At 48.0% G+C, this 24,982-nt stretch overlaps 1 protein-coding gene across 1 annotated transcript; it reads left to right on the forward strand.

Moving 5' to 3' along the window:
• Window positions 1-23,553, forward strand: Chaf1b (chromatin assembly factor 1 subunit B). Its single transcript, XM_085832073.1, has 14 exons — window positions 1-52; window positions 542-697; window positions 1,435-1,567; window positions 3,207-3,324; window positions 4,132-4,235; window positions 7,879-7,975; window positions 8,494-8,578; window positions 9,090-9,183; window positions 11,074-11,143; window positions 11,232-11,323; window positions 16,834-16,996; window positions 17,748-18,179; window positions 22,274-22,365; window positions 23,361-23,553. Exons 2-14 carry the CDS (start codon window positions 572-574, stop codon window positions 23,471-23,473), a joined length of 1,719 nt encoding a protein of 572 aa, XP_085688199.1. The 5' UTR covers window positions 1-52; window positions 542-571; the 3' UTR covers window positions 23,474-23,553.
• The last annotated feature ends 1,429 nt before the right edge of the window (window positions 23,554-24,982 follow it).

Consider the following 24,982-nt stretch of genomic DNA (forward strand, 5'->3'; position numbering starts at 1 on the left):
CGCGCGGGAAGCTGCGGGTTGTGGCGGCTCCGAGTGGACCGAGTCATTGCAGGTAGGTTTGCTGATGCCGGGTTTCCGTGCTTCTGACCTGGGTTGGGCTGCAGCTGCTCTCCGCGACCGCGGGTCCTGATCTCAGCGCGGGCGCAGGCAGAAGGCAATTCGTCCCAGGCCACAGTCCCCACCGGGACCGGGACTCGCGCGCCTTCCGCCAGGCCGGGTTGGGCCGCCCGGACCCGCGCCCCTCCCCGTGAACTCCCTCCCTTGCTGCTCCCCGGGATGACTGCCAGTACTCCGGTACCGGTCCCTTGGACCCCACCTCGACACGATGCTCTGTGCTGCCCGGCCTCGCCTCCGTCTGGGGTGTTTGGTTTCTTTCTCTTCCGGAACCATACACTGGTGGAAGTCTCTGCCTGCGGGAGCATTTTAGCTGAAGATTGCAGATGTCTGAGCCGTCGGCGTCGCTAATGGCTTCTGTACTCTTTTCCCCAGCTCGCCCTTCATGTTCCAGGGTCGCTGTTTAACTCTTTGCTAAAGTTTCCAGCCTCCCTTTGCCTGGCGGAGACTCTGGAGGATGAAAGTGATCACGTGTGAAATCGCCTGGCACAACAAGGAGCCAGTGTACAGCCTGGACTTCCAGCATGGAGCAACCTGGAAGATCCACAGGCTGGCATCCGCGGGGGTGGACACCGCCGTCAGGGTAAATGGACAGGCCGGAGGATACGGGGAGGTTCTACGCGGAGCTCAAGTTTTCATTCCTTTGTTTAAAACTGAAGGCAGCAACTCAAGTCGGGTTGCCAACTTAGTCCAGTGTACTAAGTTCTGAGGCCTGGGGAAAGCAAGGAATGCTGGGAAGATTAGCTTTCTTAACATTTGCTACATTGTTTTTGTTTGTTTGTTTTTTCAAGACAGGGTTTCTCTGTGTAGCCCTGGCTGTCCTGGAACTCACTCTGTAGACCAGGCTGACCTCAAACCCTCTGACTCCCAAGTGCTGGGAATAAAGGCGTGGGCCACCACGGCAGGCTATTTGCTACATTGTTACAAGTGGGTTCTCAGTATTTTAGAATACTAAACTAGGAAGAGCTCTGTGGTACCAGGCATGTATCCCCAATACCCATATAGTACAAATCTGAAGTTTGAGATTCTCAACAGTAGTAGTTTGAGTCCAGCCTGGGCTAGGTGAGACCTTGTCTCAAAATAGTAATACTGAGCCTAGCTCCTGTGCTCTGTGCTTTGCCCATTTGCTCTAGAAAGAACTGGAAGAGGGGAATAGCAGGTATGGGGACTGATGGTGTGCATTTCTGCTAATACTTCCTTTGATTTACAAAGTTTCAAAAAAGAAATTGCATTTTCTGCCAGAAGATAAGTAGTGGTCTCCTGGGAGGGAGTTAGGAGGTGGCTAGTGTGTTTCTGCAATGTATGCTTTGCTGTTGACAGATCTGGAAGTTGGAGAGGGGGCCAGATGGGAAAGCCATTGTGGAATTTCTCTCCAATCTTGCTCGACACACCAAAGCTGTCAATGTTGTACGCTTTTCTCCAACTGGGGAGATTTTAGCATCTGGAGGAGATGGTAAGTATTGTCCTTATCAATCCTTAAACCTGACAGGAATCTCCTGTCTAATAATGACATTTGAGCTGGGGTGACATGGACCAGTGGTCACAGCATGTTGGAGGCTGAGACAGGAGGACTGAGAATTCAAGACCAAACTTGGCTAAATAGTAACAGTCTTTTCAGGGAAAGAGAATCTGACCTTGAGATCTGAGCTGATTGTATCTATTCCCATGGCTGCCTTTCAGCTCAGTAAACAGGTAACCTTTTGGGAGGGAGTGTGTCAGAGATGGAAGATGAAGGACACCCATTAAGCTCAGAAGGTATATCTGAAAACAGTTCTTTCTCCATGTGTGGCCTGCAGGCTGGTTGGGTGTGGTAGATCTGTCAGCATCCCAGGGGCTTGTCTGGTTGTCAGAGTCAGCACTGCACCTCTGTGTAATTAATGGGCTTCGGGAATGTTCAGAATTTGTGCGTGTTTGGGGTAGATTGATTTGTATTGTGCACATGTATTTAAATGAGATAAAAGAATACAGAAAAGGTAATCCTTATACCGTACATTAAATACTCTAGACAACAGTAGAAAGTAAAACAAGCCTTAGTTTTGGTTTGGAAAAAGAGAAATAGTTGCGTTCTGCGCCCTACTGCCCAAAATATGTGGGGTGTGAGTGTCTGTGTACATGCATACATTGTACACGCACACCACATGCGTGCATTCACACATCTGTTGTAAGTGGAACAGCTTTGAGGGGGCAATAGGCTGTCTCCTATGAGGTGGCCCTAGGGCAGTTCCCCATTACAAAGTCCCTTAGCCGTGAAGACCGAAACCTCCCTTTAGTCGGCTCATGGAGAGTGTTGATCTGTCCAGCCGTCTCATCTCTAGCAGGCCCCCTGACGAGCTATGTAGCTAGGCTTCCGGGTAGCTTTGAGTGAGCTCTTTTTGTCTGTATTTCCTGCTCCCTCCTTCACTGGCCTTTCTGGACATGCTAAAAGGATCGGGTTACACAGTGAACTTATAGTCACCACAGGAGAAATTGTCAGGTTCAGACCATTGCTCCGTCAGGCTGACGTTTCTGATGTGCCCATATGATACTGTGAAGAAATGTGTGGCTTACCATGTCCAGGCCACTGAGCCATAGGTGCTTCATGAAGATTTCTACGCTCAGTCCTCACAGGGGCACTGTGAAGTGGGTGTGCATCGAGATGGAGCTCTGCAGGTACAGTCTGCAGACCCTTGCCTTTCCTCCTCCTGACCAGCCATCTCTAAGGCGTTCTCTAGTGTATCGGTGCGGTCGCTTATTTTGCCCGGAAGCTTACTGACATGTGGTGATTCTAGACGGGATCTGTTTTGACGCGCTGGTGAAGGAGGGAGAGTTACTAGCCCTGTTCAAATTCTTCGTGTCTTTCTAGGGTCTCGTGTAGCCCAGGCTAACCTCAAACTCCATGTAACTTTGCACTTCAGATCCACCTGCCTCAGATTCCCAGGGGCCAGATTATAGGCATGCGCCACGCACCACCCATCCATATTCTTGGATATGAGTGGCTCTTCATGGCCAGAGAGTCCATTGAACAATATAAAGCATACAGGACACTCTAAAACTCCAGACATGAAGGAGGGCATGGAAGGGCCTGGTTCATGCTATACTGATTTACCTCACAGATGCTGTCATTCTGTTGTGGAAGATGAATGACAGCAAGGAGCCGGAGCAGACCACCTTTCAGGATGAAGAGGAGGCTCAGCTGAATAAGGAGAACTGGACTGTGGTAAAGACCCTGAGGTAACAGGGGAGGGACTGTGGCCACAATCCATTTTTTATTTGAAGGTATATTCTGGTTATTCTAATTTATGATTGTTTAGTTTATGACTGAGCGTGTTGTGTGTGTGAGTGCCTGCTGAGGTCAGAAGAGGGTAGCAGATTCCTCGGAACTGCAGTCACGGGTTCTGTGCTACCCGAGAACAAAACCTGACTTTTCTGGTGGAGCCAGAACTGTGATTAAGTTCCAGCCCCCAAGTGACTCTTCTTTACCGCCTGAATACCTTAATAGTTTATGTACCTAACTTAAAGCCTGTGCCTACTTTATAAGACAATAAAAACATTATACAAATGGATTTTTTTTCTTTCTATTATGAAAATAGAAAGTAAAAAAGAATCAGGTCTTCCCCCATCTGGATTTTGAGCCAGGCTAGTCCAGCTGTGTAGCCCAGGCTAGCCTTGAATACTCCACCCTATTCCCTCGGTTTCCTAGTGCCTGGATTATCACGTTAGACACAGATGTCTTTGAAAACAGCTGTTTATAGCCAGAGCTGACACAGCTCCATGGAAAATTTTTTTAGAGTCTAATTCCAATGTGTGGTTCTAGACTTTGAACTTTTTTTTTCCTCCCCTATTTTTCAATACATAGTTTCTCTATAGCCCTGGCTGTCCTGGAACTCACTCTGTGGACTAGGCTGGCCTTGAACTCAGAGAGTCTTCTGTTTCTGCCTCCTTAGGGCATGCACCACCACTGCCCAGTGACTTTGAACTTTTTGGTAGCTTTTCTCTTTTTGCAGTAATAATGTTATTCCTTCTGTCTTTGGGCTCTAGGGGCCACTTAGAAGATGTGTATGATATTTGCTGGGCAACCGATGGGAATTTGATGACCTCTGCCTCTGTGGATAACACAGTTATCATATGGGATGTCAATAAAGGTGAGCTGTATATGTATCTCATTAACATGTGTATATGTATGTGCACATGTATGTGCATGCAGTACCCATGAAATCCAGAATAGGCTGCCTGATCCCCTGGAGCCAGAGTTGCAGGCAGTTGTCTAGGAACCACCAAGCTTGGGTCCTCTGTGAGAGCAGTTAGTGCTCTGACCTGCCGAGCTCCAAACCAAGTGGTTTATTTCTGCTACTATGAGGAGGAAGGAGGTACCAGGTTGGGGATGCTGAGTTGGGAACTGTTTTGGCAGAGGCTGAAATCCAGGCACTGCCCAGACCTTCATCATTTCATTCTGCCAGGGTCAGCTAAGTGATGAGTCTTGTTCTTGTCTTCTTCTGTCTTCTAAAGTCTTTGCTTGAGAAACTCGGGTCCCGGGGTCGGGTTTCCTGGTCTATTAGCCCATGTCTTGGTTATTTTTCTATTGCTGTGATAAGCCACCATCACCGAAGAAACTTATAAAAGGAAGTACGAGGTGGTTTGAGTGTGCTTGTCCCATGGGAAGTTGCACTATTAGGAGGCGTGGCCTTGTTGGAGGAAGTGTGTCACCGTGGGGGTGGGCTTTGAGGTCCTATGTTCAGGTTCTGCCCAGTGCAGAAGAGACCTTCCTCCTGGCTGCCTGCAGAAGATAGTCTCCTTCTGGCTTCTTTTGGATCAAGATGTAGAACTCTCAGCTCCTCCTCCAGCACCATGTCTGCCTGCTTGCTGTCATGTTTCCCATGTTGAGGATAATGGACTGAATCTCTGAAGCTGTAAGCCAGCCCCAGTTAAATGTTGCCCTTTATAAGAGTTGCCTTGGTCATGGTGTCTGTTCACAGCAGTAAAGCCCTAACTAAAACAGAAGTTGGTGCCAGGGTCTTGGATATGGCTTTGATAGGCCTGACCTTGCTTTTGTTTGGAAGAATGTGGATTTGGAAGCAGTAGAATGCTTGTCATAGGGCTTAATGGACCATCCTAGTAGGAATATGGAGGACATTGGTGCTGAGGGTGATTTGAACTCTGGGGTCCTGGCTCTAGATGTTTCAGAGGAGAAGAACTTTAGCTTGTGCCTAGAGACTGTTCTGATACTTTGGTGAAGAATGTGACTGCTTTTTGCCCTTGTTTCAAGAGTCAAGAGACCAGAGGCTAAGGGGAAGAGACCAGAGGCTAAGGGGAAGAGAGAGACCAGAGGCTAAGGGGAAGAGAGAGACCAGAGGCTAAGGGGAAGAGAGAGACCAGAGGCTAAGGGGAAGAGAGAGACCAGAGGCTAAGGGGAAGAGAGAGACCAGAGGCTAAGGGGAAGAGAGAGACCAGAGGCTAAGGGGAAGAGACCAGAGGCTAAGGGGAAGAGACCAGAGGCTAAGGGGAAGAGACCAGAGGCTAAGGGGAAGAGACCAGAGGCTAAGGGGAAGAGACCAGAGGCTAAGGGGAAGAGACCAGATTAATTGCATCGACAGAAGAAGTCTTAAATCAACTCAGTTTGGACTCTGTCCTGTGGCTCGCTCTTAGGAGGAATGTTTTGATCAAGTGTAGCAAGCTTAGAAAGCAAAGATACAAAATGTGTGGGTTAAAGAGTGAAGGGACACCAGGAAGTAGAATGGAACCAAAGCCCACCCCCTGGTTAGCTTACATGGGACTTACGTGGGCCCCCTTGAGCCTGCCTTTCAATCCAACCTTCCTTAATCCGAGGCAACTTCCTGGAAAGTCTTTCAAGGAGAGAGATGCCCTCAGGTGGGCTAGGGAGGGCAGCACATAGGAATTAGGTTGAGGCATGTCCCCTGGGTCATGGGCACTGTGGGTTAGCAGTGCTGATGGACGGTGGATGTGGAATTGGGATGGCAGTGGGATGAGTGAGGAAGGGAAGGGGGTGAAAAAGTTGGGAAAATGGAGGAGAGAGTCTTCTCTCTCACCCTCTCATGGACTGAACCCAGGGCCTTAGAATGGTAATTTGAATTACTGAATATTGCTTAGTTTGAGTGAAGCCTGTGAATTTTGGGGCTAGTCAGTAGTTCTATATGGTATAGAAGCCGCCCCTTACCAGCAAAACAGGCATGAAATTAAATGGATAGAATTTCAAGTTGATGCTTGTTGGACTTGGAGATGAATTCAGGTCTAAGTTCTTCCTGTTGTGTCTGTATCCAACTGACGAGCCTGTGTGTGACAAGCTGATAGATGGGGGCACTTTGTGCTGAGCACCAACCTCATTAAGATGGGAAATGAGAGAGACCAGGCACGAGGAGGCCTCTGGAAAAAATGATAGAGAAATCTTCCTTGAAAGTGGCAGGGTGCGGTTACCCAGTGATGAGGAATCACAGCAAACGAATCCCAGACCGAAGGTTGCTGAAGAATAATGCAAACACAGAAGTAAGCGAATATAGCCAGACATAGTAGTTCGTGCCGGTACTTGGTACTCCCTGCACTCAGGAAGCAGGAGAATTGCTGGGAGTTTGAGTCCTACCTGATCTACATGGTGAGTTCCAAGCCAGCTTGGACTGTAGAGTGAATTCTAGGCTAGGCTGGGCTACGAGATGAGATGTGTGCACTTGCACACATACATACATAGTTAAGGCTCCATAACTGTGTTTCCCTTTGGTCTGGGGAAGCTCTGTGCTGCCGGCTTCTCCTCTGAGGTCCTTTGTTAGCCTGCTCAGCTCTGGCCTCGCCCGTCCATTCTTCCGTGTCTGTGACCTAACTTGTCACTCTTTCTCCTCTCATATTTCCCAACTCCGGTTTGTTTGCCTTGAAGCTCTTCGTAACCGAGGCTGGCCTTGAACCCTGGATTCCCCCACCTCCTCTTCGCCAGTGTCACGGATGTGCACCATCAGGTCTGGCTTCAGCTCGCTCTTTGAAGCACAGATCATTTCCCAGCTAGCTGGTCTTGTCTTGGCCTGCTCTTTGCCTACAGAGCTCTCTGATTGTGGTACCTCTCTTTCCTTCCATCTTGTTTCTGACTCCTCCCTTTGTTCTCAGCAGTTCAATGCTGCCACCATCCAGGGTCTAAGCTGTGAGTGAGGGATTCTCTCCTGTGCATGTCATCCCTCCCACCCCCATCCTACCTTCTCAGGGTTGCTATCGTGAGGAGACACCATGCCCAAGGCACCTCTTATAACGGACAACATTTAATTGGGGCTGGCGTTACAGTTCAGAGGTTCAGTCTGTTATCATCATGGCAGGGAGCATGGCAGCGTACAGGCAGACATGGTGCTGTAGAGGGAGCTGAGAGTTCTACCTCTGGATCCTCAGGCAGCAGGGAGTGAACTTAGACACACTTCCTCCAACGAGACCACGCCGACTTTAACATGGCCACACCTCCTGGTTGTATCAACTCCCTTGGAGCCTGTGGGGCCACGGGTTTCTTTCAAACCACCATACTAGCCAACCCAGAGAACTAAACTGAGGGCTCTCATATCGCGCCTGCTTTCTCGAACCCGCACAGTCTCGGTGCTTGCTCTACATCCTGGCTGCCTTGAGTGCTGCAGGGGTGGGGGCGGGGCTGTGTGGAGTGATCTTTGGGTCCCCTGAGTCTGACTCAGCTCCTCTGAGGTTGCTTGCAGAATGGCAGACAGGACGTAGGAGACAGTGCCAACGTTGTGGTTCCTGCAGCGTGCTTCCTGGAAGTCTTGATAATAACTTTCTCGTGCTTCTTTGTAGGGCAGAAGATTTCCATTTTCAACGAGCATAAAAGTTATGTGCAAGGAGTCACCTGGGATCCTTTGGGTCAATATATTGCGACCCTGAGCTGTGACAGGTGCGTAGGTAACACGAACGCGTTTTGCAAATGTTTTATCGCAACCTTACTAAGGGATCGATAGTCCAGCTTTGGCTTTTTTGTTCGGATCTGCTTAATCTGACAAGACAGGAATTAGAGACGAATTAGGCCAGGTGCCCTGTGCAGAGCTGGCACCAGTGAATCTTTACCGGATGGGTGAATTGATGTAGAAAGAACTCTTGTGTTTGCCTGCATGTATGTCTTAGTACCAAGTGTGTACCTGGTGCTCTCGGAGGCCAGAAGGGCGCATTGGGTTCCCTGGGGCTGGAGTTCCAGTTGTGAGCTGTCGGTGCTGGGAACAGACTGGGCTTCCCTACAAGGGCAGCGCATGCTCATAGCCACTGGTGCATCTGTCCACCCCGTTAGAAAGAGCTTTAGCATCAAATAAACTGAATCACACTTGACTCAAGGGGACAAGCCGCAGACTCGCAGTAGGTTGTTACTGTGTGAGACCCGGTTCCCGTGCTGGGATAGGACTCAGGCTGCTCTTTCTTCAGGGTGCTGCGGGTCTATAATACCCAGAAAAAGCGTGTGGCTTTCAACATTTCAAAGATGCTCTCTGGACAGGGGCCTGAAGGAGAGGTAGGAAGTACTTATCATTTTTTCATGGGTGCACATATGTGCTGTGTGTGTGTGTGCCCACACGAGTGTGCCTCTGGCATGTGTGTATGCATGCATATGTATGTGTGATATTCACGTTTGGGCACATGTGTGAGTGTGTGTGCAAGAATATGTGTGTGTGTTAAGAGTGCAAGTATGCATACAGGAACGTGTTACAGTGTGCTTCTGAAGGTCGGGAGTCAGTTCCCTCAGTGCACTGTATGGGTCCTGGGAACTCAGATCAACAGGCTTGGTAACAAGTGCCTTTTACCCTCCGAGCCATTCAGCAGCCCAGCATAAAATATCTCGCCATTTGAGATCTGGTGAGTTTTGGGGTTATCCTTCCTTGCCCCTGAATCATGGCACTTGCCCGACCTGTGGGCCAGCTGATGAGGCTTCTCCTTGGACTACCTTGTTGGCGTGCCAGTTCTAAGTGGTGAGCCTCTGTGGAGAGTGAGAGGCTTTCAGATGACTTCAAGCTCTGTTACCACAGGCAAGAAGTTTCCGGATGTTTCACGACGACAGCATGAAGTCGTTCTTCCGAAGGCTCACCTTTACTCCAGATGGATCGTTGCTCCTCACTCCAGGTGTGCCTGACGGCGTGTGACATAGGGGTGTGATGGCACCACAGGGACGGCTCTGTTCACTTCAGCTCCTGCAGGTGTGAGCGGAGTGGTGGTGCAAGCCTTGTACCAACCAACTACTACATCCCATTTGTTCTGAGTCATGGTCTCGAGTAGCTCAGGCTGAACTTCAGTAGCTGAAGATGATCCTCAACTTGTGATCCTCTTATCCCTGTTTCCTGAATGCTGGGATTACAGGTGTGCAGCCCAGGCCTGGCTGGGAATGTAAAACTTCCATATGGTAAAGGTGTAGCAGACTAAGTCAGTAGACACATGGTGGAAGCGCCACCTGGTGCCTTTGATACAATGTATCCCTCCCTATACCTTGGCCCTCTCACTTGGCAAGAAAACAAAGCACAAAAGATGAAAACCTGAAAGAAAAAATGAGGACTTAGATGAAGCTCATTAGGTGTGTCCAAGGTGTGTAAGGCTCTGGGGTCAACCCTTAGCACCACAGATAGACCAATGAGTGAAAGCAAGGTACAGATTACATCCAGGAACAGCTTCTGATACCCGCCAACAGGCAAATGCAGAACTGAACTGTGTGACAACTTAGATGTTGCTATTCTGTTCAGGTTGAAAAAAAAAGCGACAGTTCCCATTATAGCTGAGCAGAAGGTGGGTGTTGCCGCTTGGGAATGTGGCTTGTTTAGAATGCAGCCTGGTAACGCCATCCAATCCTTATGCCTCACAGCTGAGACACAATTCCTTAGCAAGGAAATCAGGAATTTCTCAGTGAATCTGTCAGCTACATGTGGTAGCATTTTGCTATACTCCAACACTTGGCAGGTGGAGGTGGGAGAACACCCAGGCCAACCTTGGCTCTGTAGTGAGTTCAAGACCAGCCTGGTATGTGTGAGACCCTGGCTCAGACAAACAAATTAAAACCAAACAAATAAAATCAATCAACCTCTCCACCCAAAACCAAAATCCCTCAAACTCCCAGATCAGTACTTCTTGGCAGAGGACAGTGGTTTTCTGCTAGTAAATATTACAGAGTGACCAAAGCACAGGGCCGTAGCACTGCAGAGGCTGACTTTTATGAACTGTTGATAGGATAAGCAAATAGGGAATGTGCAATTCTCTAGTCTTACAACAAATGCATTGAAATTACCACTGTGTGGGAGTGTGTGTTCCTTGTGTGCCTAGGAGTAGTGGGGAGGGGTGGGCCTTGGATAGCTGTACGATAAAGTAAGAGTAGAGACCTCTCTTGCAGTTCCAGAATCGTCACATCTTAAGATGGCGTGTGTAGGGGGCTGGAGAGATGGCTTAGTGGTTAAAAGCACTGACTGCTCTTCCAGAGGTCCTGAGTTTAATTCTCAGCAACCACATGGTGGCTCACAACCACCTGCAGTGGGATCCAATGCCTTCTCCCAGTGTGTCTGAAGACAGCGACAGTGTGCTCACATCAAAATAAATAAATCTTAGAGAGAAAAAAAGATAGCATGTGTATGTTTTATACCATGTGACAGGTCCTGCAGGAGGCTGCAGCATGGGCTAGGTCTCCTGACAACTTAAAGGCTGGCTCAGAGAGATGGACAGCCAAGGTCTGAATGCTGGGAACATATTTGGAGGCTCATGAGCTGGCAGCTGGAGCCAGCCACAGGCTCCATCAGCTAGATTTGTCTCTCTTCTCCAGCACAGGATTGACTTAGGGTTGTCACTCAGGTGGAGGTGACAGGCAGGCAGAAGTGGAGCAGAGAGTGGGACCCCACAGAGGGAGCATTTGTGCTTGTCTCTGTCACAGATGCCCTGTCAGGGTTACCACATGAAGGGAGGATGTTTAGCAAGCTGGACTGGAAGGCTTGGCAAACTATGTGACAGTGACTCTTCCCTCCCTCCCCTGCTCTGCAGCCGGATGTATGGAGTCTGGTGAGAATGTGACAAACACCACTTACGTGTTCTCCAGAAAACACCTGAAAAGGTACACAGATACAGGGATGGCCCCATCCTGCCCTTTTTGCCTCTGATGAGCCTCTGTGCCTGATGCTAACCTGCACTCACCCTCGCAGGCCAATCGCCCATCTTCCGTGCCCTGGGAAAGCGACTCTTGCTGTCCGCTGTTGTCCTGTCTACTTTGAATTGAGGCCAGTGGCAGAAACAGGTACCATCAGAACTGCTCTGTGTGGTGGGTGGGGTGTGGCTGTCCTGTGGGGGGAAAGGATATGGATTTGGCTCAGGTTTTGTTTTGTTGTTGGTGGTGGTGGTGATGGTTTTTTGAGACAGGGTTTCTCTGTGTAACCCTGGCTATCCTGGAACTCACTCAGTAGACCAGGCTCAGGTTTTTAATTTTGTTCATTGTATCGTGTAAAAATTTTGTATTTCTGGAGGTGCCGTGTGATATTTGGTGTGTGTATATAATGTAATATTTGCTGTGAAAACATCGAGTTCTTCCCTTAGCCTTTTTGACATGCATATTCATATGTAGTGTCCCGTGATGCATAGTGTGTCTTTTCTCTCATTGCCCAGAATACAACTTTCTCATCTACAGCAATATTAGAAAGTATATTCGTATTATCTTATCTTTCCACCAGGCTTTTTGTTGTTATGTGGCTTTTGGGGACAGGGTCATTGTCTTAGTTAGGGTTTTATTGCTGTGAACAGACACCATGACCAAGGCAAGTCTTATAAAGGACAACATGTAATCGGGGATGACTTACAGATTCAGAGATTCAGTCCATTACCATCAAGGCAGGAACATGGCAGCATCCAGGCAGGCATGGTGCAGGAGAAGCTGAGAGTTCTGTCTTCATCTGAAGGCTACTAGCAGAATATTGGCTTCTAGGCAGCTTGAGTGAGGGTCTTAAGTCCACACCCACAGTGACACACCTACTCTAACAGGGCCATACCTTCTAATAGTGCTATTTCCTGGGCTAAGCATATACAAGCCATCAGAGTCATGTAGTCTAAGTTGATGTCAGACTTATTGTCATGTATCAGAGAATGACCTGACAGTGTCTAGGACATGTATCACCACACCCGGTTTTAGTTGGTGCTGATGATTAAGCCAGAGTATTGCATGATAATTATGCCAGTATCCTGCCAACTGACCTGTCTTCATCCCTCCATCTTCCTTTTGTGTGTCTGTTTACCTCAGCCAACACTGGGCTTTCAGTTCTGGTTGATGTTCTTGAGGTTTTCGCTGGGATGGAGTTATGTTGCTTTTAAGGTTCACTAGGTAGCATCTGGTGCATCACAAACCTTACACCCTGAGTCCTACAACACCCAAAGGGAGCTCCACTCCCAGGCACTCTAGCATGGCCAGGATCATAGGATCAAAGGTGCCCTGAGCAGACCTTGGGCGCTAACTCCGAAGCCAGACCCACAACACCCAGAAAAAGCTTCCCTGCCAGATGCTCTAACACGCCCAGGACCACAGGATCCCAGGATCCCAGGAGCTTGGTCATACCAGGATCTCAGGGTCCCAGAGGCAGATCCCAGGAGCTCTGGCATGCCCACGATCACAGGATCACAGAGACAGCTGAACTCTGAGGAGTTCTGGCACAACCAGAATCACAGGAAAGCCAGGCTCTAGTGAGATATAGCAAGGGCAGGTAGCACTAGAGATAATCAGATGGCAGGAGGCAAGCATAAGAACAGAAGTAACAGAAACCAATTCTCCCACCATAGCAAGTTCTGGATACACCATAACACTGGAAAAGCAAGATTTGGGTCTAAAAATCACTTCTCATGATGATGATAGAGGAATTTAAAAAGGACATAAATAAACTCCTTTAAAGAAATACAGGAGAACACAGGTAAACAGGTAGAAGCCCTTAAAGAGGAAACACAAAAATCCCTTAAAGAGTTACAGGAAAACACAATCGAACAGGCAAAGGAAATGAACAAAACCATCCAAGATCTAAAAATGGAACTAGAAACAATAAAGAAATCACAAAGGGAGACAACCCTGGAGTTAGAAAACCTAGGAAAGAGATCAGGAGTCATAGATGCAAGCAACACCAACAGAATACAAGAGATAGAAGAGAGAACCTCAGAGGGTGCAGAAGATACCATAGAAAATATTGACACATGCCGGGGCCTAGCAAACACAGAAGTGGATGCTCACAGTCAGCTATTGGATGTATCACAGGGCTCCCAATGGAGAAGCTAGAGAAAGTACCCAAGGAGCTAAAGGGATCTGCAACCCTATAGTTGGAACAACATGATGAACTAACCAGTACCCCGGAGCTCTTGTCTCTAGCTGCATTTGTATCAAAAGATGGCCTAGTCGGCCATCACTGGAAAGAGAGGCCCATTGGACTTGCAAACTTTATATGCCCCAATATAGGGGAATGCCAGGGCCAAAAGAATGGGAATGGGTGGGTAGGGAAGTGGGGGGGGGGGATATGGGGGACTTTGGGGATAGCATTGGAAATGTAATTGAGGAAAATATGTAATAAAAAAAATTGAAAATTAAAAAAAGAAAAAAAGAAGAAGAAGAAAAAAAAGAAAATATTGACACAACACTCAAAGAAAATGCAAAAACCAAAAAGCTCCTAACCCAAAACATCTGGGAAATCCAGGACACAATGAGAAGACCAAACCTAAGGATAATAGGTATAGAAGAGAGTGAAGATTTCCAACTGAAAGGGCCAGCAAATATCTTCAACAAAATTACAGAAGGAAACTTTCCTAACCTAAAGAAAGAGATGCCCATGAACATACCAGAAGCCTACAGAACTCCAAATAGACAGGACCAGAAAAGAAATTCCTCCCATCACATAATAATCAAAACACCAAATGCACTAAACAGAGAAAGAATATTAAAAGCAGTGAGGGAAAAAGATCAAGTAACATATGAAGGCAGCCCTGCCAGAATCACAGCAGACTTCTCACCAGAGACCGTGAAAGCCAGAAGAGCCTGGGCAGCCCAGGCTACTATACCCAGCAAAACTCTCAATCACCATAGACAGAGAAAACAAGATATTCCATGAGAAAACCAAATTTACACATTACCTTCCCACAAATCCAGCCCCACAAAGGATAATAAATAGATGAAAAACACCAACACAAGGAGGGAAACTACACCCTAGAAAAAGCAAGAAAGTAATCTTTCAACAAACCAAAAAGAAGATAGGCACACAAACATAATTCCACCTCCAACAACAAAAATAACAGGAAGTAACAATCACTTTTCCTTAATATCTCTTAACATCAATGTACTCAATTCCCCAAAAAAGACATAGACTAACAGACTGGATACATAAACAGAACCCAGCATTTTTGCTGCATACAGGAAGTGCACTTCAGTGACAAAGGCAGACACTACCTCAGAGTAAAAGGTTAGAAAACAATTTTTCCAACCAAATGGTCCCAAAAAGCAAGCTTGAGTAGTCATTCTAATATTGAATAAAGTTATCAAAACCAGATAAGGAAGTTATCAAAAACAGATAAGGAAGGATACTTCATACTGGTAAAAGGAAATCTACCAATATGAACTCTCGGGCTGGTGAGATGGCTCAGTGGCTAAGAGCACCCGACTGCTCTTCTGAAGGTCCAGAGTTCAAATCCCAGCAACCACATGGTGGCTCACAACCTTCCGTAACGAGATCTGGCGCCCTCTTCTGGAGTGTCTGAAGACAGCTACAGTGTACTTACATATAACAAATAAATAAATCTTTAAAAAAAAAAAAGATGAACTCTCAATTCTAAACATCTATGCTCCAAATGCAAGGGCACCCACATTCATAAAAGAAACTTTACTAAGGCTCAAAGCACATATCACACCCCACACAATAATAGTGGGAGACTCCAACCCACTCTCAGTAATGGACAGATCATGGAACCATAAACTAAACAGACAATAAAACTAACACATTATGAACCAAATGGATCTCACAGATATTTATAGAACATTTCATCCTAAAGCAAAAGATGCCTTCTTCTCAGCACCTCATGGTACCTTTTCCAAAATTGACCATATAATTGGTCACAAAACAGGCCTCAACAGATACAAGAAGATTGAAAAATCCCATGTACCCAGTCAGATCACCATGGACTAAGGCTGGTCTTAAATTCCAGCAGAAACAACAGAAAGCCCACATACACCTGGAAGCTGAACAAGGCTCTACTCAATGATAACTTGGTCAAGAAAGGAAGGAAGGAAGGAAGGAAGGAAGGAAGAAATTAAAGGCTTTTTAGAATTTAACGAAAATGAAGACACATTATACCAAAACTTATGGGACACAATGAAAGCAGTGATAAGAAGAAAACTCATACACAGCTCTAAGTGCCTCCAAAAAGAAACTGAAGAGAGCTTACACTAGCAGCTTGACAGCACAGCTGAAAGCTCTAGAACAAAAAGAAGCGAATATACCCAAGAGGAGTAGACAGCAGGAAATAATCAAACCAAATAGAAAGAACTATGCAAAGAATCAACAATCATGAGCTGGTTCTTTGAGAAAATCAACAAGATAGATAAACCCTTAGCCAGACTAACCAGAGGGCACAGAGACAGTCTCCAAACTAATAAAATCAGAAATGAAAGGGAGACATAACAATGAAGTTTATCTTAAAGTAACTATTCTGTTTGTTGAATATCAGCAGTTGAAAATATTAAAATCATGTTCATCAAAACAAACAAAAAAACAAAACCCTTACACCCTGAGTGAGGCAAGGCCTTCTGCATATAAACTGTCGCCCGGGGCTGCGAGGTGCCTCCTGGACCTCTCGATGCTGGATGCCTCTCAGGCCCCTCTCAGGATCACGGTGTCTCGCCACCTGCTGCCCAGTATCTGGAAAGTTGCTGTGCACCTACTTGGCCTAGTGTATCGGGGAGCAGAAATCTGGTCCCTGTGTTCTCCGTGATGGAGCAGACACTACTTAAAACCTTTAAATCCTGACTATAAATGACATCAGTAAGTCGACAGAGCTCTAAAATCATCAGTTGGTGTTCACACCTGTTATCCCTGCACTTGGGAGGCTGGCCTGGGATGCTTGCCCTGAGTTTGAGATTCATTTGGGCTGCATGGGGAATTACAGACCAGCCTGGGCTAAAGAATGAGAAACACACACAAACACTCCTACAAAAAACAAAGTATCACTTGATAGTGTCCCTAAATGGAACCATTTTCCTGTCAGAAGGCTGTACTTAGTTCCTGGTGCACAGAAGTCCTTGATTACCGGTCCGGCCTCATTCATGCCCGTGTGAATGTAAGAACTGATTTTTTCCCCCTTTTGTTTTTTGAGATGGTTTCTCTGTGTAACAGCCCTGTCTTAGAACTCGATCTGTAGACCAGGCTGGCCTCAAACTCATAGAGATCTGCCTGCTTCTGCCTCCTGAGGACTGGGATTAAAGGTGTGTGCCACCAGCTTGAATTCTGTATGTTTTTATTTTATTATTATGTGCAGGCGTGTGTGTTGGCTGTGCTTTTGAGCTCATTGCATGTTTGCTGGTCAGAGGATAACTTATAGCCCTCAGTGCTTCCACACGTGGGTCCTGTGAATCAAAGTCATGTTGGCAGGCCTGCCATCGGGTGCCTCTCCCTGCAGATTCATCTTGCCAACCCAGGGGCTGAATTCTTCATGGTTTACCGCAAACTGGCTTTTAGTGACGTGACTGGTTCTCTCCTTTGGTTGTGTGACTTCACCCAGCTTGTTCCCCCCTTACAGAGAAAGTATCAGAGGAGCCCAGCCCCGAGCTGGTGAACCTGCCCTACCGTATGGTGTTCGCGGTGGCTTCCGAGGACTCTGTGTTGCTGTATGACACTCAACAGTCTTTCCCATTTGGCTATGTGTCTAACATCCATTACCATACCCTGAGTGACATTTCCTGGTGAGTAACAGACACGGGTGTGGAGGATTGACGTCTGAGCCAGGGAATAGTTTGTTTCTACAGATCTCAGATCTGGCCCCATTTCCATGAATGAACTTTTATTAAAATGGAAGCTACTCTTAGCACTGAACCTGGGGCTTTGTGTGCACCAACATGCCTGGTTCACGCTTAGCACTGAACCTGGGTTCTTTTGTGTATCGATGTGCCCAGTTCACACTTGGCACTGAACCCAGGGTCTCGTGCACACTAGGTAAGAGCTCTACCAACTGAAATACCTCTGTAGGTCCCTTGTTTTTCTTTAAGTTTCTTTATATGAATGTTTTTATCTAGTGTGTGTATGTGTGGGGGTGGTGCATATGTTCAAACACGGAGGTCAGAGGAGAACTCTGGGGTCGGTTCTATGGCCACCTCACATGGCACCCAGGAGTCAAGCTTGAACAACAGGCACCCGGACCAACTGAGCCTTCTCACTGGCCCCGAATTTATTTTTTATGTTGGGAAAGAAAAGATTGAAGTTGAGAGGAAGGTACATAGATCAAGATGGCTTCAGGGACTGAGATGGGATTGAGAAAGGATGGGATTGAGAAAGGGTGTCTGAAGTGCTTGTGCAAACAGTCTGTCATGCCAGGCCCCTGACCAGTCTAACAAAACCTGTGGTTGGTGCCAGCTTCCTGGCTGGCCATGGGAGGGTAAAGTGTGCCCTATAGACATCAGTTAAACCTCTGACTTCTTTCCTGTTCTGGGGACACAGGTCTAGCGATGGGGCCTTCTTGGCCATTTCCTCCACGGATGGCTATTGCACATTTGTGACCTTCGAGAAAGGTGAACTTGGCATACCTTTGAAAGAGAAGCCAGTGCTGAGCATAAGAACTCCTGACACAGCCAAGAAAGCCAAGAACCAGACACACCAGGGATCTTCGCCGGGATCCAGATCAGTCGAAGGAACCCCCAGCAACAGAACCCAAGACCCCAGCAGTCCCTGTACCACCCCTTCACCAACCACACAGTCTCCAGCTCCGTCTGCCATCAAGGACAGTCCCTCAGCTATCCCGGCTGGCAAAAGCCCCTTGCCACAACCTTCTGAAGAGAAGACCCTGCAACCTGCTGGGCAAAACATGAAAGCCCCCCAACCCCGCAGGGTCATGCTGAACACGCTGCAGACTTGGGGCAAGACAGCCCCCCGGTAAGAACATTTGATAAAACAAGAGTGTTGCTGTGAAATGGGCCCCAACATAGCAAATATTGAAGGTTCCACCTCCTTCCTTCTGGACCTACATTCCTGCCTAGGGATGAAGCCTAGCATCTTCCCATGATTCCGTGTGCTAGGTGGGCTACTGTCAGAGCCTGGGACCTTTCCTAGCCTTGTCTCCCAACTCTCCTGTCACATTCCCAGAGCACACTCTGCCCTTTGAGATATCCATGTCTGCTTCCGGGGGGAAGGAAGCTTTGGATACTCCTGGTGACATTAGAATCTTCCTGAGACCCAGTTAAATGTGTCTTCTCTCTTCCTGGTCTCTGTGACCCCTGGCCCCCATAGTATTGTCTAGCAGGGGTTTGTGTCCTCTTGGGTTGTAAGCCTACAGGACAGGAAGTGCCTCCCTTTTTCAGCTCAGCCCTGCTCAGTGGCACCAGACACCTCCTGGCATGTAGGAAATGAAGGAAGCCCTGCATCGGGAGGTTTTCTGACACGGTGACTAAATGCCTGAAATAATCAGCTTAAAAGGAGAAAAGCCTTATTTTGGCTTACAGGTTCCACAGCATCAGTCCACAGTTGATTGTCTCATTGCTCTGGGCCAGTGCCAGCATTACAGGGTGGTAGGTGTGTGTGGTAAAGGAAGCTGTTTACCCCGTGGGCCGGAGGGTAGCACTGAGAAGGAACCTGTGTCCCTGTGTCTCCTTCAAGGGCACCCTCAGTGACTTAACATCATCCCCTAGACCAGGGGTTCTCAATCTGCAGGCCAGGACCCCACAGGGGTTACCTATCCCATAATCTTGCATATCAGATATTTTACATTGCGATTTTTTCTTTTTTTTTTTAAAGAGTTATTGATTTATGTATATGAGTATACTGTAGCTGTCTTCAGACACACCAGAAGAGGGCATCAGATGGTTGTGAGCCACCATGTGGTTGCTGGGAATTGAACTCAGGACCTCTTAGCCACTGAGCATCTTTCCAGCCCTACATTACAGTTTTGGTTTTGTTGGTTTTGGTTTTTTCGAGACAGGGTTTCTCTGTGTAGCCCTGGTTGTCCTTGAACTCACTCTATAGACCAGGCTGGCCTGGAACTCAAAAATCGGCCTGCCTCTGCCTCCGGAGTGCTGGGATTAAAGGCTACATTGCAGGTCTTAACAGCAAAATAGCAGTTGCAAAGTAGCAACAAAATAATTTTGTGGTTGAGATACGTTGTTTCATTTTTTCCAGACAGTTCTCTTTTTTTTCCCCAATGTAGCCCTGACTGTTCTGGAACTCTCACTCTGTAAACCTTAAACTCAGCAGAGGTCTACCTGCCTCTGCACACACACACACACACACACACACACACACACACACACACCCGATCCCCAAGAGCTAACTAAGATTAAGGCATGCACTGCCACAACCACCGCAGCTGCCACACACACACACACACACACACACACACACACACCCGATCCCCAAGAGCTAACTAAGATTAAGGCATGCACTGCCACAACCACCGCAGCTGCCACACTGGCCTGCTCATTGTGATATTTTGATAGGCGTGTACATTGTGTGCAGGTCAAGTCTTCAGCACTTCCAGGCGTAAGCACTTAGCCTTTTGATTGCAACTGTTCTGAGGCTTCCTGTTGTTAAGGACGTCCCTGTTCTGTGCACTGGGACTTACTCCAGAACTTACTCCTCGTCTGGCCGTGACTCTGCCAGGTGCTGAGCCTCTCTCATCCCTGCCTGAGGTTCCTCCAGCCTCAGCAGTTGTTTCAGTCTATGTGAGACCAAGCCGGGTGATGCTATCTATCTGCACTTGGGGGCTGAGGCAGAGGGACTACTGTGAGTTGGGGGCATCCTGAACCACAAGTAAGTTCCAGAGCTGCCTGAGTATTTACAAGACCCTGTCTCAGTCTCCCATCTCTACACACAGGAAAAATCCATGAGAGCAGCCTTTCTGATCCCTGAAAGCCTTTCTGATCCCATAACCTCTGAGGGAGGTCATGCGTTCCTTTCTGGGCCAAGTAGCGGCTGCCTTTGTCCTTCTGCACCAGCAGGTGGCAGCCTGGGTTTTCCTTCCTTCTGCATCTTGGATGCCTAGTGGTCCCCTGACTCTGCCTCTCCTACTCCACCTGTCTGTCTTCCTTCTCATCCTCTAGGTTGGGGGTGCGTGGGGTTTGGGCTGGTGAGGTACAGCTGGACTCACACTCCTTGCCTCCTGGGCCTGCTGTGTTCTTCCAACTATTGATGAATTCATAATACAACTCAAATATCATGGTCGACTCTTTCAAAATCTATTCTTCACTTGATCTTAGCCAAAAGGCCGAGAAGCGATTCAAAATCTATTCTTATAGAATAGGAATGCATTTTTTTTTCTAGACAGGGTTTCTCTGTACTGCCTAGGCTGTTCTGGAACTCACTCTGTAGACCAGGCTAACCTCGAACTCAGACTCTGCCTCCCAAGTGCTGGGATTATAGACATGTGCCACAACTGCCCAGCAGGAATGCATTTTTTTAAAGAAATATTTATTCATTTACTTTATGTATATGAGTACACTGTAGCTGTCTTCAGACTCACCAGAAGAGGGCATCAGATCCTATTACAGATGGTTGTGAGCCACCACAACCGGGAATTGAACTCAGGACCTCTGGAAGAGCAGTCAGCGCTCTTAACCTCTGAGCCATCTCTCCAGCCCAGGAATGCATTCTTTTTTTTTTTTTTTTTTTTTAAAGATTTATTTATTTATTATATGTAAGTACACTGTAGCTGTCTTCAGACACTCCAGAAGAGGGCGCCAGATCTTGTTACGGATGGTTGTGAGCCACCATGTGGTTGCTGGGATTTGAACTCTGGACCTTCGGAAGAGCAGTCGGGTGCTCTTACCCACTGAGCCATCTCACCAGCCCCAGGAATGCATTCTTAAAAAATGTTGTGTGTGCATGTTTGCATGTGTGCACGCACATACACGAAGGTACCTTTGGAGGCCAGAAAAGGGTGTCGGTTCCCTCGAGCTGTCTTCACAGTACTGGGAACTGCACTTAGGCTCTCTGGCAGAGCAGCAAACACCCTTAACCACTAAGCCATCACTCAACCCATCATGGGGTGTTTTGTTTGGGATTTTTTTTGTTATTGGGGTTTTTTTAGGGGGAGGGGAGGGATGTGTGTGTGTGTGTGTGTGTGTGTGTGTGTGTGTTACCACATAGCTGTAGCTATTTTGGAACTCATTCTCTAGACAAGACTGACCTTGAACTCACAGAGAGGCTAAAGATGTGCACCACCGCCTTCGGCTCAAGATGTGTTTTTTTAATATTCTATTTCTTTGAGGGGTGGCGAGGTATATTTGAGGTATTTTGGGGGTTTTGTTTGTTTGTTTGGTTTGGTTTTTTCGAGACAGGGTTTCTCTGTGTAGCCCTGGCTGTCCTGGAACTCACTTTGTAGACCAGGCTGGCCTTGAACTCAGAAATCCGCCTGCCTCTACCTCCCGAGTGCTTGGATCAAAGGCGTGCGCACCACGCCCGGCTATTTTTGGTGTTCAGTTAATTCTCTTGAGTTCTTCTGAGCCATTTACCAAGTTCTCCACAGTTGTAACTTTAAAAAGAAAACACTGAGCTGGGCATGGTGGCGCTCGCCTTTAATCCCAGCACTTGGGAGGCAGAGGCAGGCAGATTTCTGAGTTCGAGGCCAGCCTGGTCTACAGAGTGAGTTCCAGGACAGCCAGAGAAACCCTGTCTCAAAACCAAAACCAACCAAACAAACAAACAAAAACACTGGTTGTTGAGAAGCCAAACTCCAAATTTAAAAGGGGATCGAGTGGTTTTTGGGTCCGCATTCAGCAAGGTGTGTACTGGACTCCTCAGCAGAGCTCAGCTTCTGACTGTGACTGGGTGTGGTGAACGTTGACTGTGACTGTGATGCGGCCTCCCACCTCCACGCTGTCCTTTCTGGGTAGGCGGAGGACACTGAAGGCCATGCGTGATATGCTCTGCAGGGAAATGAGTGGCTCTCTCTCTTTACAGCTTTGAACCTTGGCTTCGTACCTAAAAGGCTCCTCGGACACTAATGAGCCGACAACCTTTTACTCTTTTTAATCCAGGAGAATAAATTTAACACCATTGAAAACAGACACTGTGCCAAATCCACCGCCCAGTAGCGGGACCGCCCCCTCCACAGAAGAGGTCCAGCCAGGTAAGGGAAGGTTTAGAGGTGTATTCTTCTGGAAGCTAACACACCTGACTTTAGGTCAGCTCTGGGGAGGCCAGACTGTCGTTTTGGGAGCGTCCTTTGGACAAACTGGTGGTCGGAAAGTAACCCTGTGCACTGAGCAGTCGTGGTTCTGGAGGGATGCGTCTCCTCACGTCAGGACAGCTTGATTAGTGTTGTAGAGGGATTGATAGCATCCCTGATGCCACCTATTTATTTATTTATTTGTTTGTTTGTTTTAAATGTTGGTGTTTTGCCTGCGTGTATGTCTTATGAGGGTTTCAGATCCCCTGGAAATGCAATTACAGACAGTTGTGAACTGCCATGAATTGAACTCAGGTCCTTTGGAAGAACAGCCACTTCTTACACACTGATGCTACCTACCTCTTACCCTGTCTCATCCTCAGCGTCACAGACGTCTGTCTCTTAACATGAGAGCCAGCTGTGTAGATCCATTATGCCTCCTAGCTATACTGGATCTCGACACTCAGCGTCTCACTGGGCCACTTGTGCCTCTTTTTATGTGTGTGTGTGTGGTTTTTTTTTTGGTTTTTTTTTTTGGTTTTTCGAGACAGGGTTTCTCTGTGTAGCCCTGGCTGTCCTGGCACTCACTTTGTAGACCAGGCTGGCCTCGAACTCAGAAATCCGCCTGCCTCTGCCTCCCGAGTGCTGGGATTAAAGGCGTGCACCACCACGCCCGGCGTGTGTGTGTTTTTTAAAAAAGATTTATTTATTTATTTATTATATGTAAGTACACTGTAGCTGTCCTCAGACACTCCAGAAGAGGGCATCAGATCTCATTACGGATGGTTGTGAGCCACCATGTGGTTGCTGGGATTTGAACTCAGGATCTTTGGAAGAGCAGTCAGTGCTCTTAACCGCCGAGCCATCTCTCCAGCCCCACTTGCCTCTGTAGTTCATGTCGCCCTGACTCACAGAAGCCCTCCCTGCTTGCTAACCTAAGTCTGTCAATGTTGCAGAGGCTCCCGGGGAGCCGCAGGAGGAGCCTCCCGAACTGAAGAGACCCAGGCTTGGGGAACATGAAGGAGATACCCAAAACCCGGCCCCTGATGACGCGTCCAAGACTGCCTGAGCCTGCTCTGCACCCGTGTGCAGAGGAGGCAAGGCCAAAGCTCGAAGGCTGGTGATGGTGGCCAAATAAACACTCATGAATTGGTTCACATAGAAAAAGTGTGTGTGCTGACTTCGCTGTAGCAGCCTGCATGCCCTTGTTCAGTCACCCCTTCCCATGGGTCTCTGCGTATTATGCTAGGCAAAGGCCTCTTTTGGATGAGTCTCTGAGACTGGGAAACCTGATCTGCACCTTAATCCCTTCACTTGACAGACTTTACACGCTTGGATGCTGCCCACCTTGGTAGAGAGGAGGGCTAGGAGAAAAGACAGGGGCCATCTGTCCTACAAATGAGAAATTCAAGTGAGAGCATGCAGTACTGCCAATGGCCACTGGAGGTCACTGTACCCACTGACTCCGCTCAGAGGGCTTGATGGCTGGCTACCTTGCTTGGCCCTCCGTCTGAGCCTGCCCTTGTCTAGAGTTGTGGATCTGGTGGCAGCACCTTTGGATCACAGTGGGATGGGCTCAGAAAACAAGATAACATCAGTCTCTGTGTGGATGTGTGTTTCACTCATTCAGAGTCAGGTACTGTGGGTGAGCCAGGCACAGCACACACTTCAGGGCAACCAGCATTGAGAGCTTGCTACCCTTGGGGGAGCTACGGGGTAACTGGAGGACACCCCACTGAAGGGCAAGTGGGATCTTTGGCCTCAGTAATTCCATAACACATTCAGATGTAACTACCCGAGGGACTCCACAGAACTGTTGGTAAGGGTGTACAGAGACCTGGGTAGGTGGTAGTGAACAGGCGGCTGCTGCAGGCTCTGCTCCTGCCTGGATGGGGGCTGGGGAGGGATGGATTCGGCCCTCAGCAGCTGGAGCAGTTCCAAAGCGCCATGCCTGCTTGCACCAGATGGCTTGTTCAGACTTGAGGAATTTAAAAATTTAAGAATATTTGATATGCATGAGTGTTTTGCCTGCATGTATGGATGTGGATCACATGGGTGCCCAGGAAGGCTAGAGCCCCTGGAACAGGAATTACAGGTGGTGGTGAGCTGCCTTGTGGGAAACTGGGAACTAAACTTGGGATCCTCTGCAGAGGCAGTGGGTACCATTAACCTCCAGGGATTTAACTCTTAATTGCATCTAAAAACTCTCCAGCTCGACCTCCCAAATTAGCTACCAACTCGGGCCAGTGCTGGGAACTGAGCAAGTGCTCGAGGTTCAGTGAGGTAAACCAGCCTGGACCAGAGAGTAGACGGTAGCCTGAGTCTGGCTGGTTGGCCTCCTGGGTCACCTTGAGTAGAATCCCCGCACCCAATGCCCATTGCAGCCAGCATACATATGACCCAAAGCACTTGTGGGTCAATCTGTGCCTGCTGCTGCTTCTCACACAGCAGGCTCTTCCCTCCGCAGCCCCACACAGCTGCCTGCACTCGAGAGAATTCCACTTCTATTGGCCTTTTTTTCCAGGCTAAACATCCTTGGGGAGAGGGGACCTTCAGACTTTCCAGCTCCCAATCCACT

Source organism: Mus caroli, unplaced genomic scaffold (genome assembly GCF_978045245.1).
Source record: "Mus caroli unplaced genomic scaffold, Mus_caroli_1 scaffold_17, whole genome shotgun sequence".
Classification (NCBI taxonomy): domain Eukaryota; kingdom Metazoa; phylum Chordata; class Mammalia; order Rodentia; family Muridae; genus Mus; species Mus caroli.

Coding starts and splice junctions, on each gene's coding strand:
- Chaf1b (XM_085832073.1), top strand. CDS start 572: ATGAAAGTGATCACGTGTGAAATCGCCTGGCACAACAAGGAGCCAGTG. Junction 11,144..11,231: donor TCCAGAAAACACCTGAAAAG/GTACACAGATAC, acceptor TCACCCTCGCAG/GCCAATCGCCCATCTTCCGT. Junction 11,324..16,833: donor GAGGCCAGTGGCAGAAACAG/GTACCATCAGAA, acceptor CCCCCCTTACAG/AGAAAGTATCAGAGGAGCCC.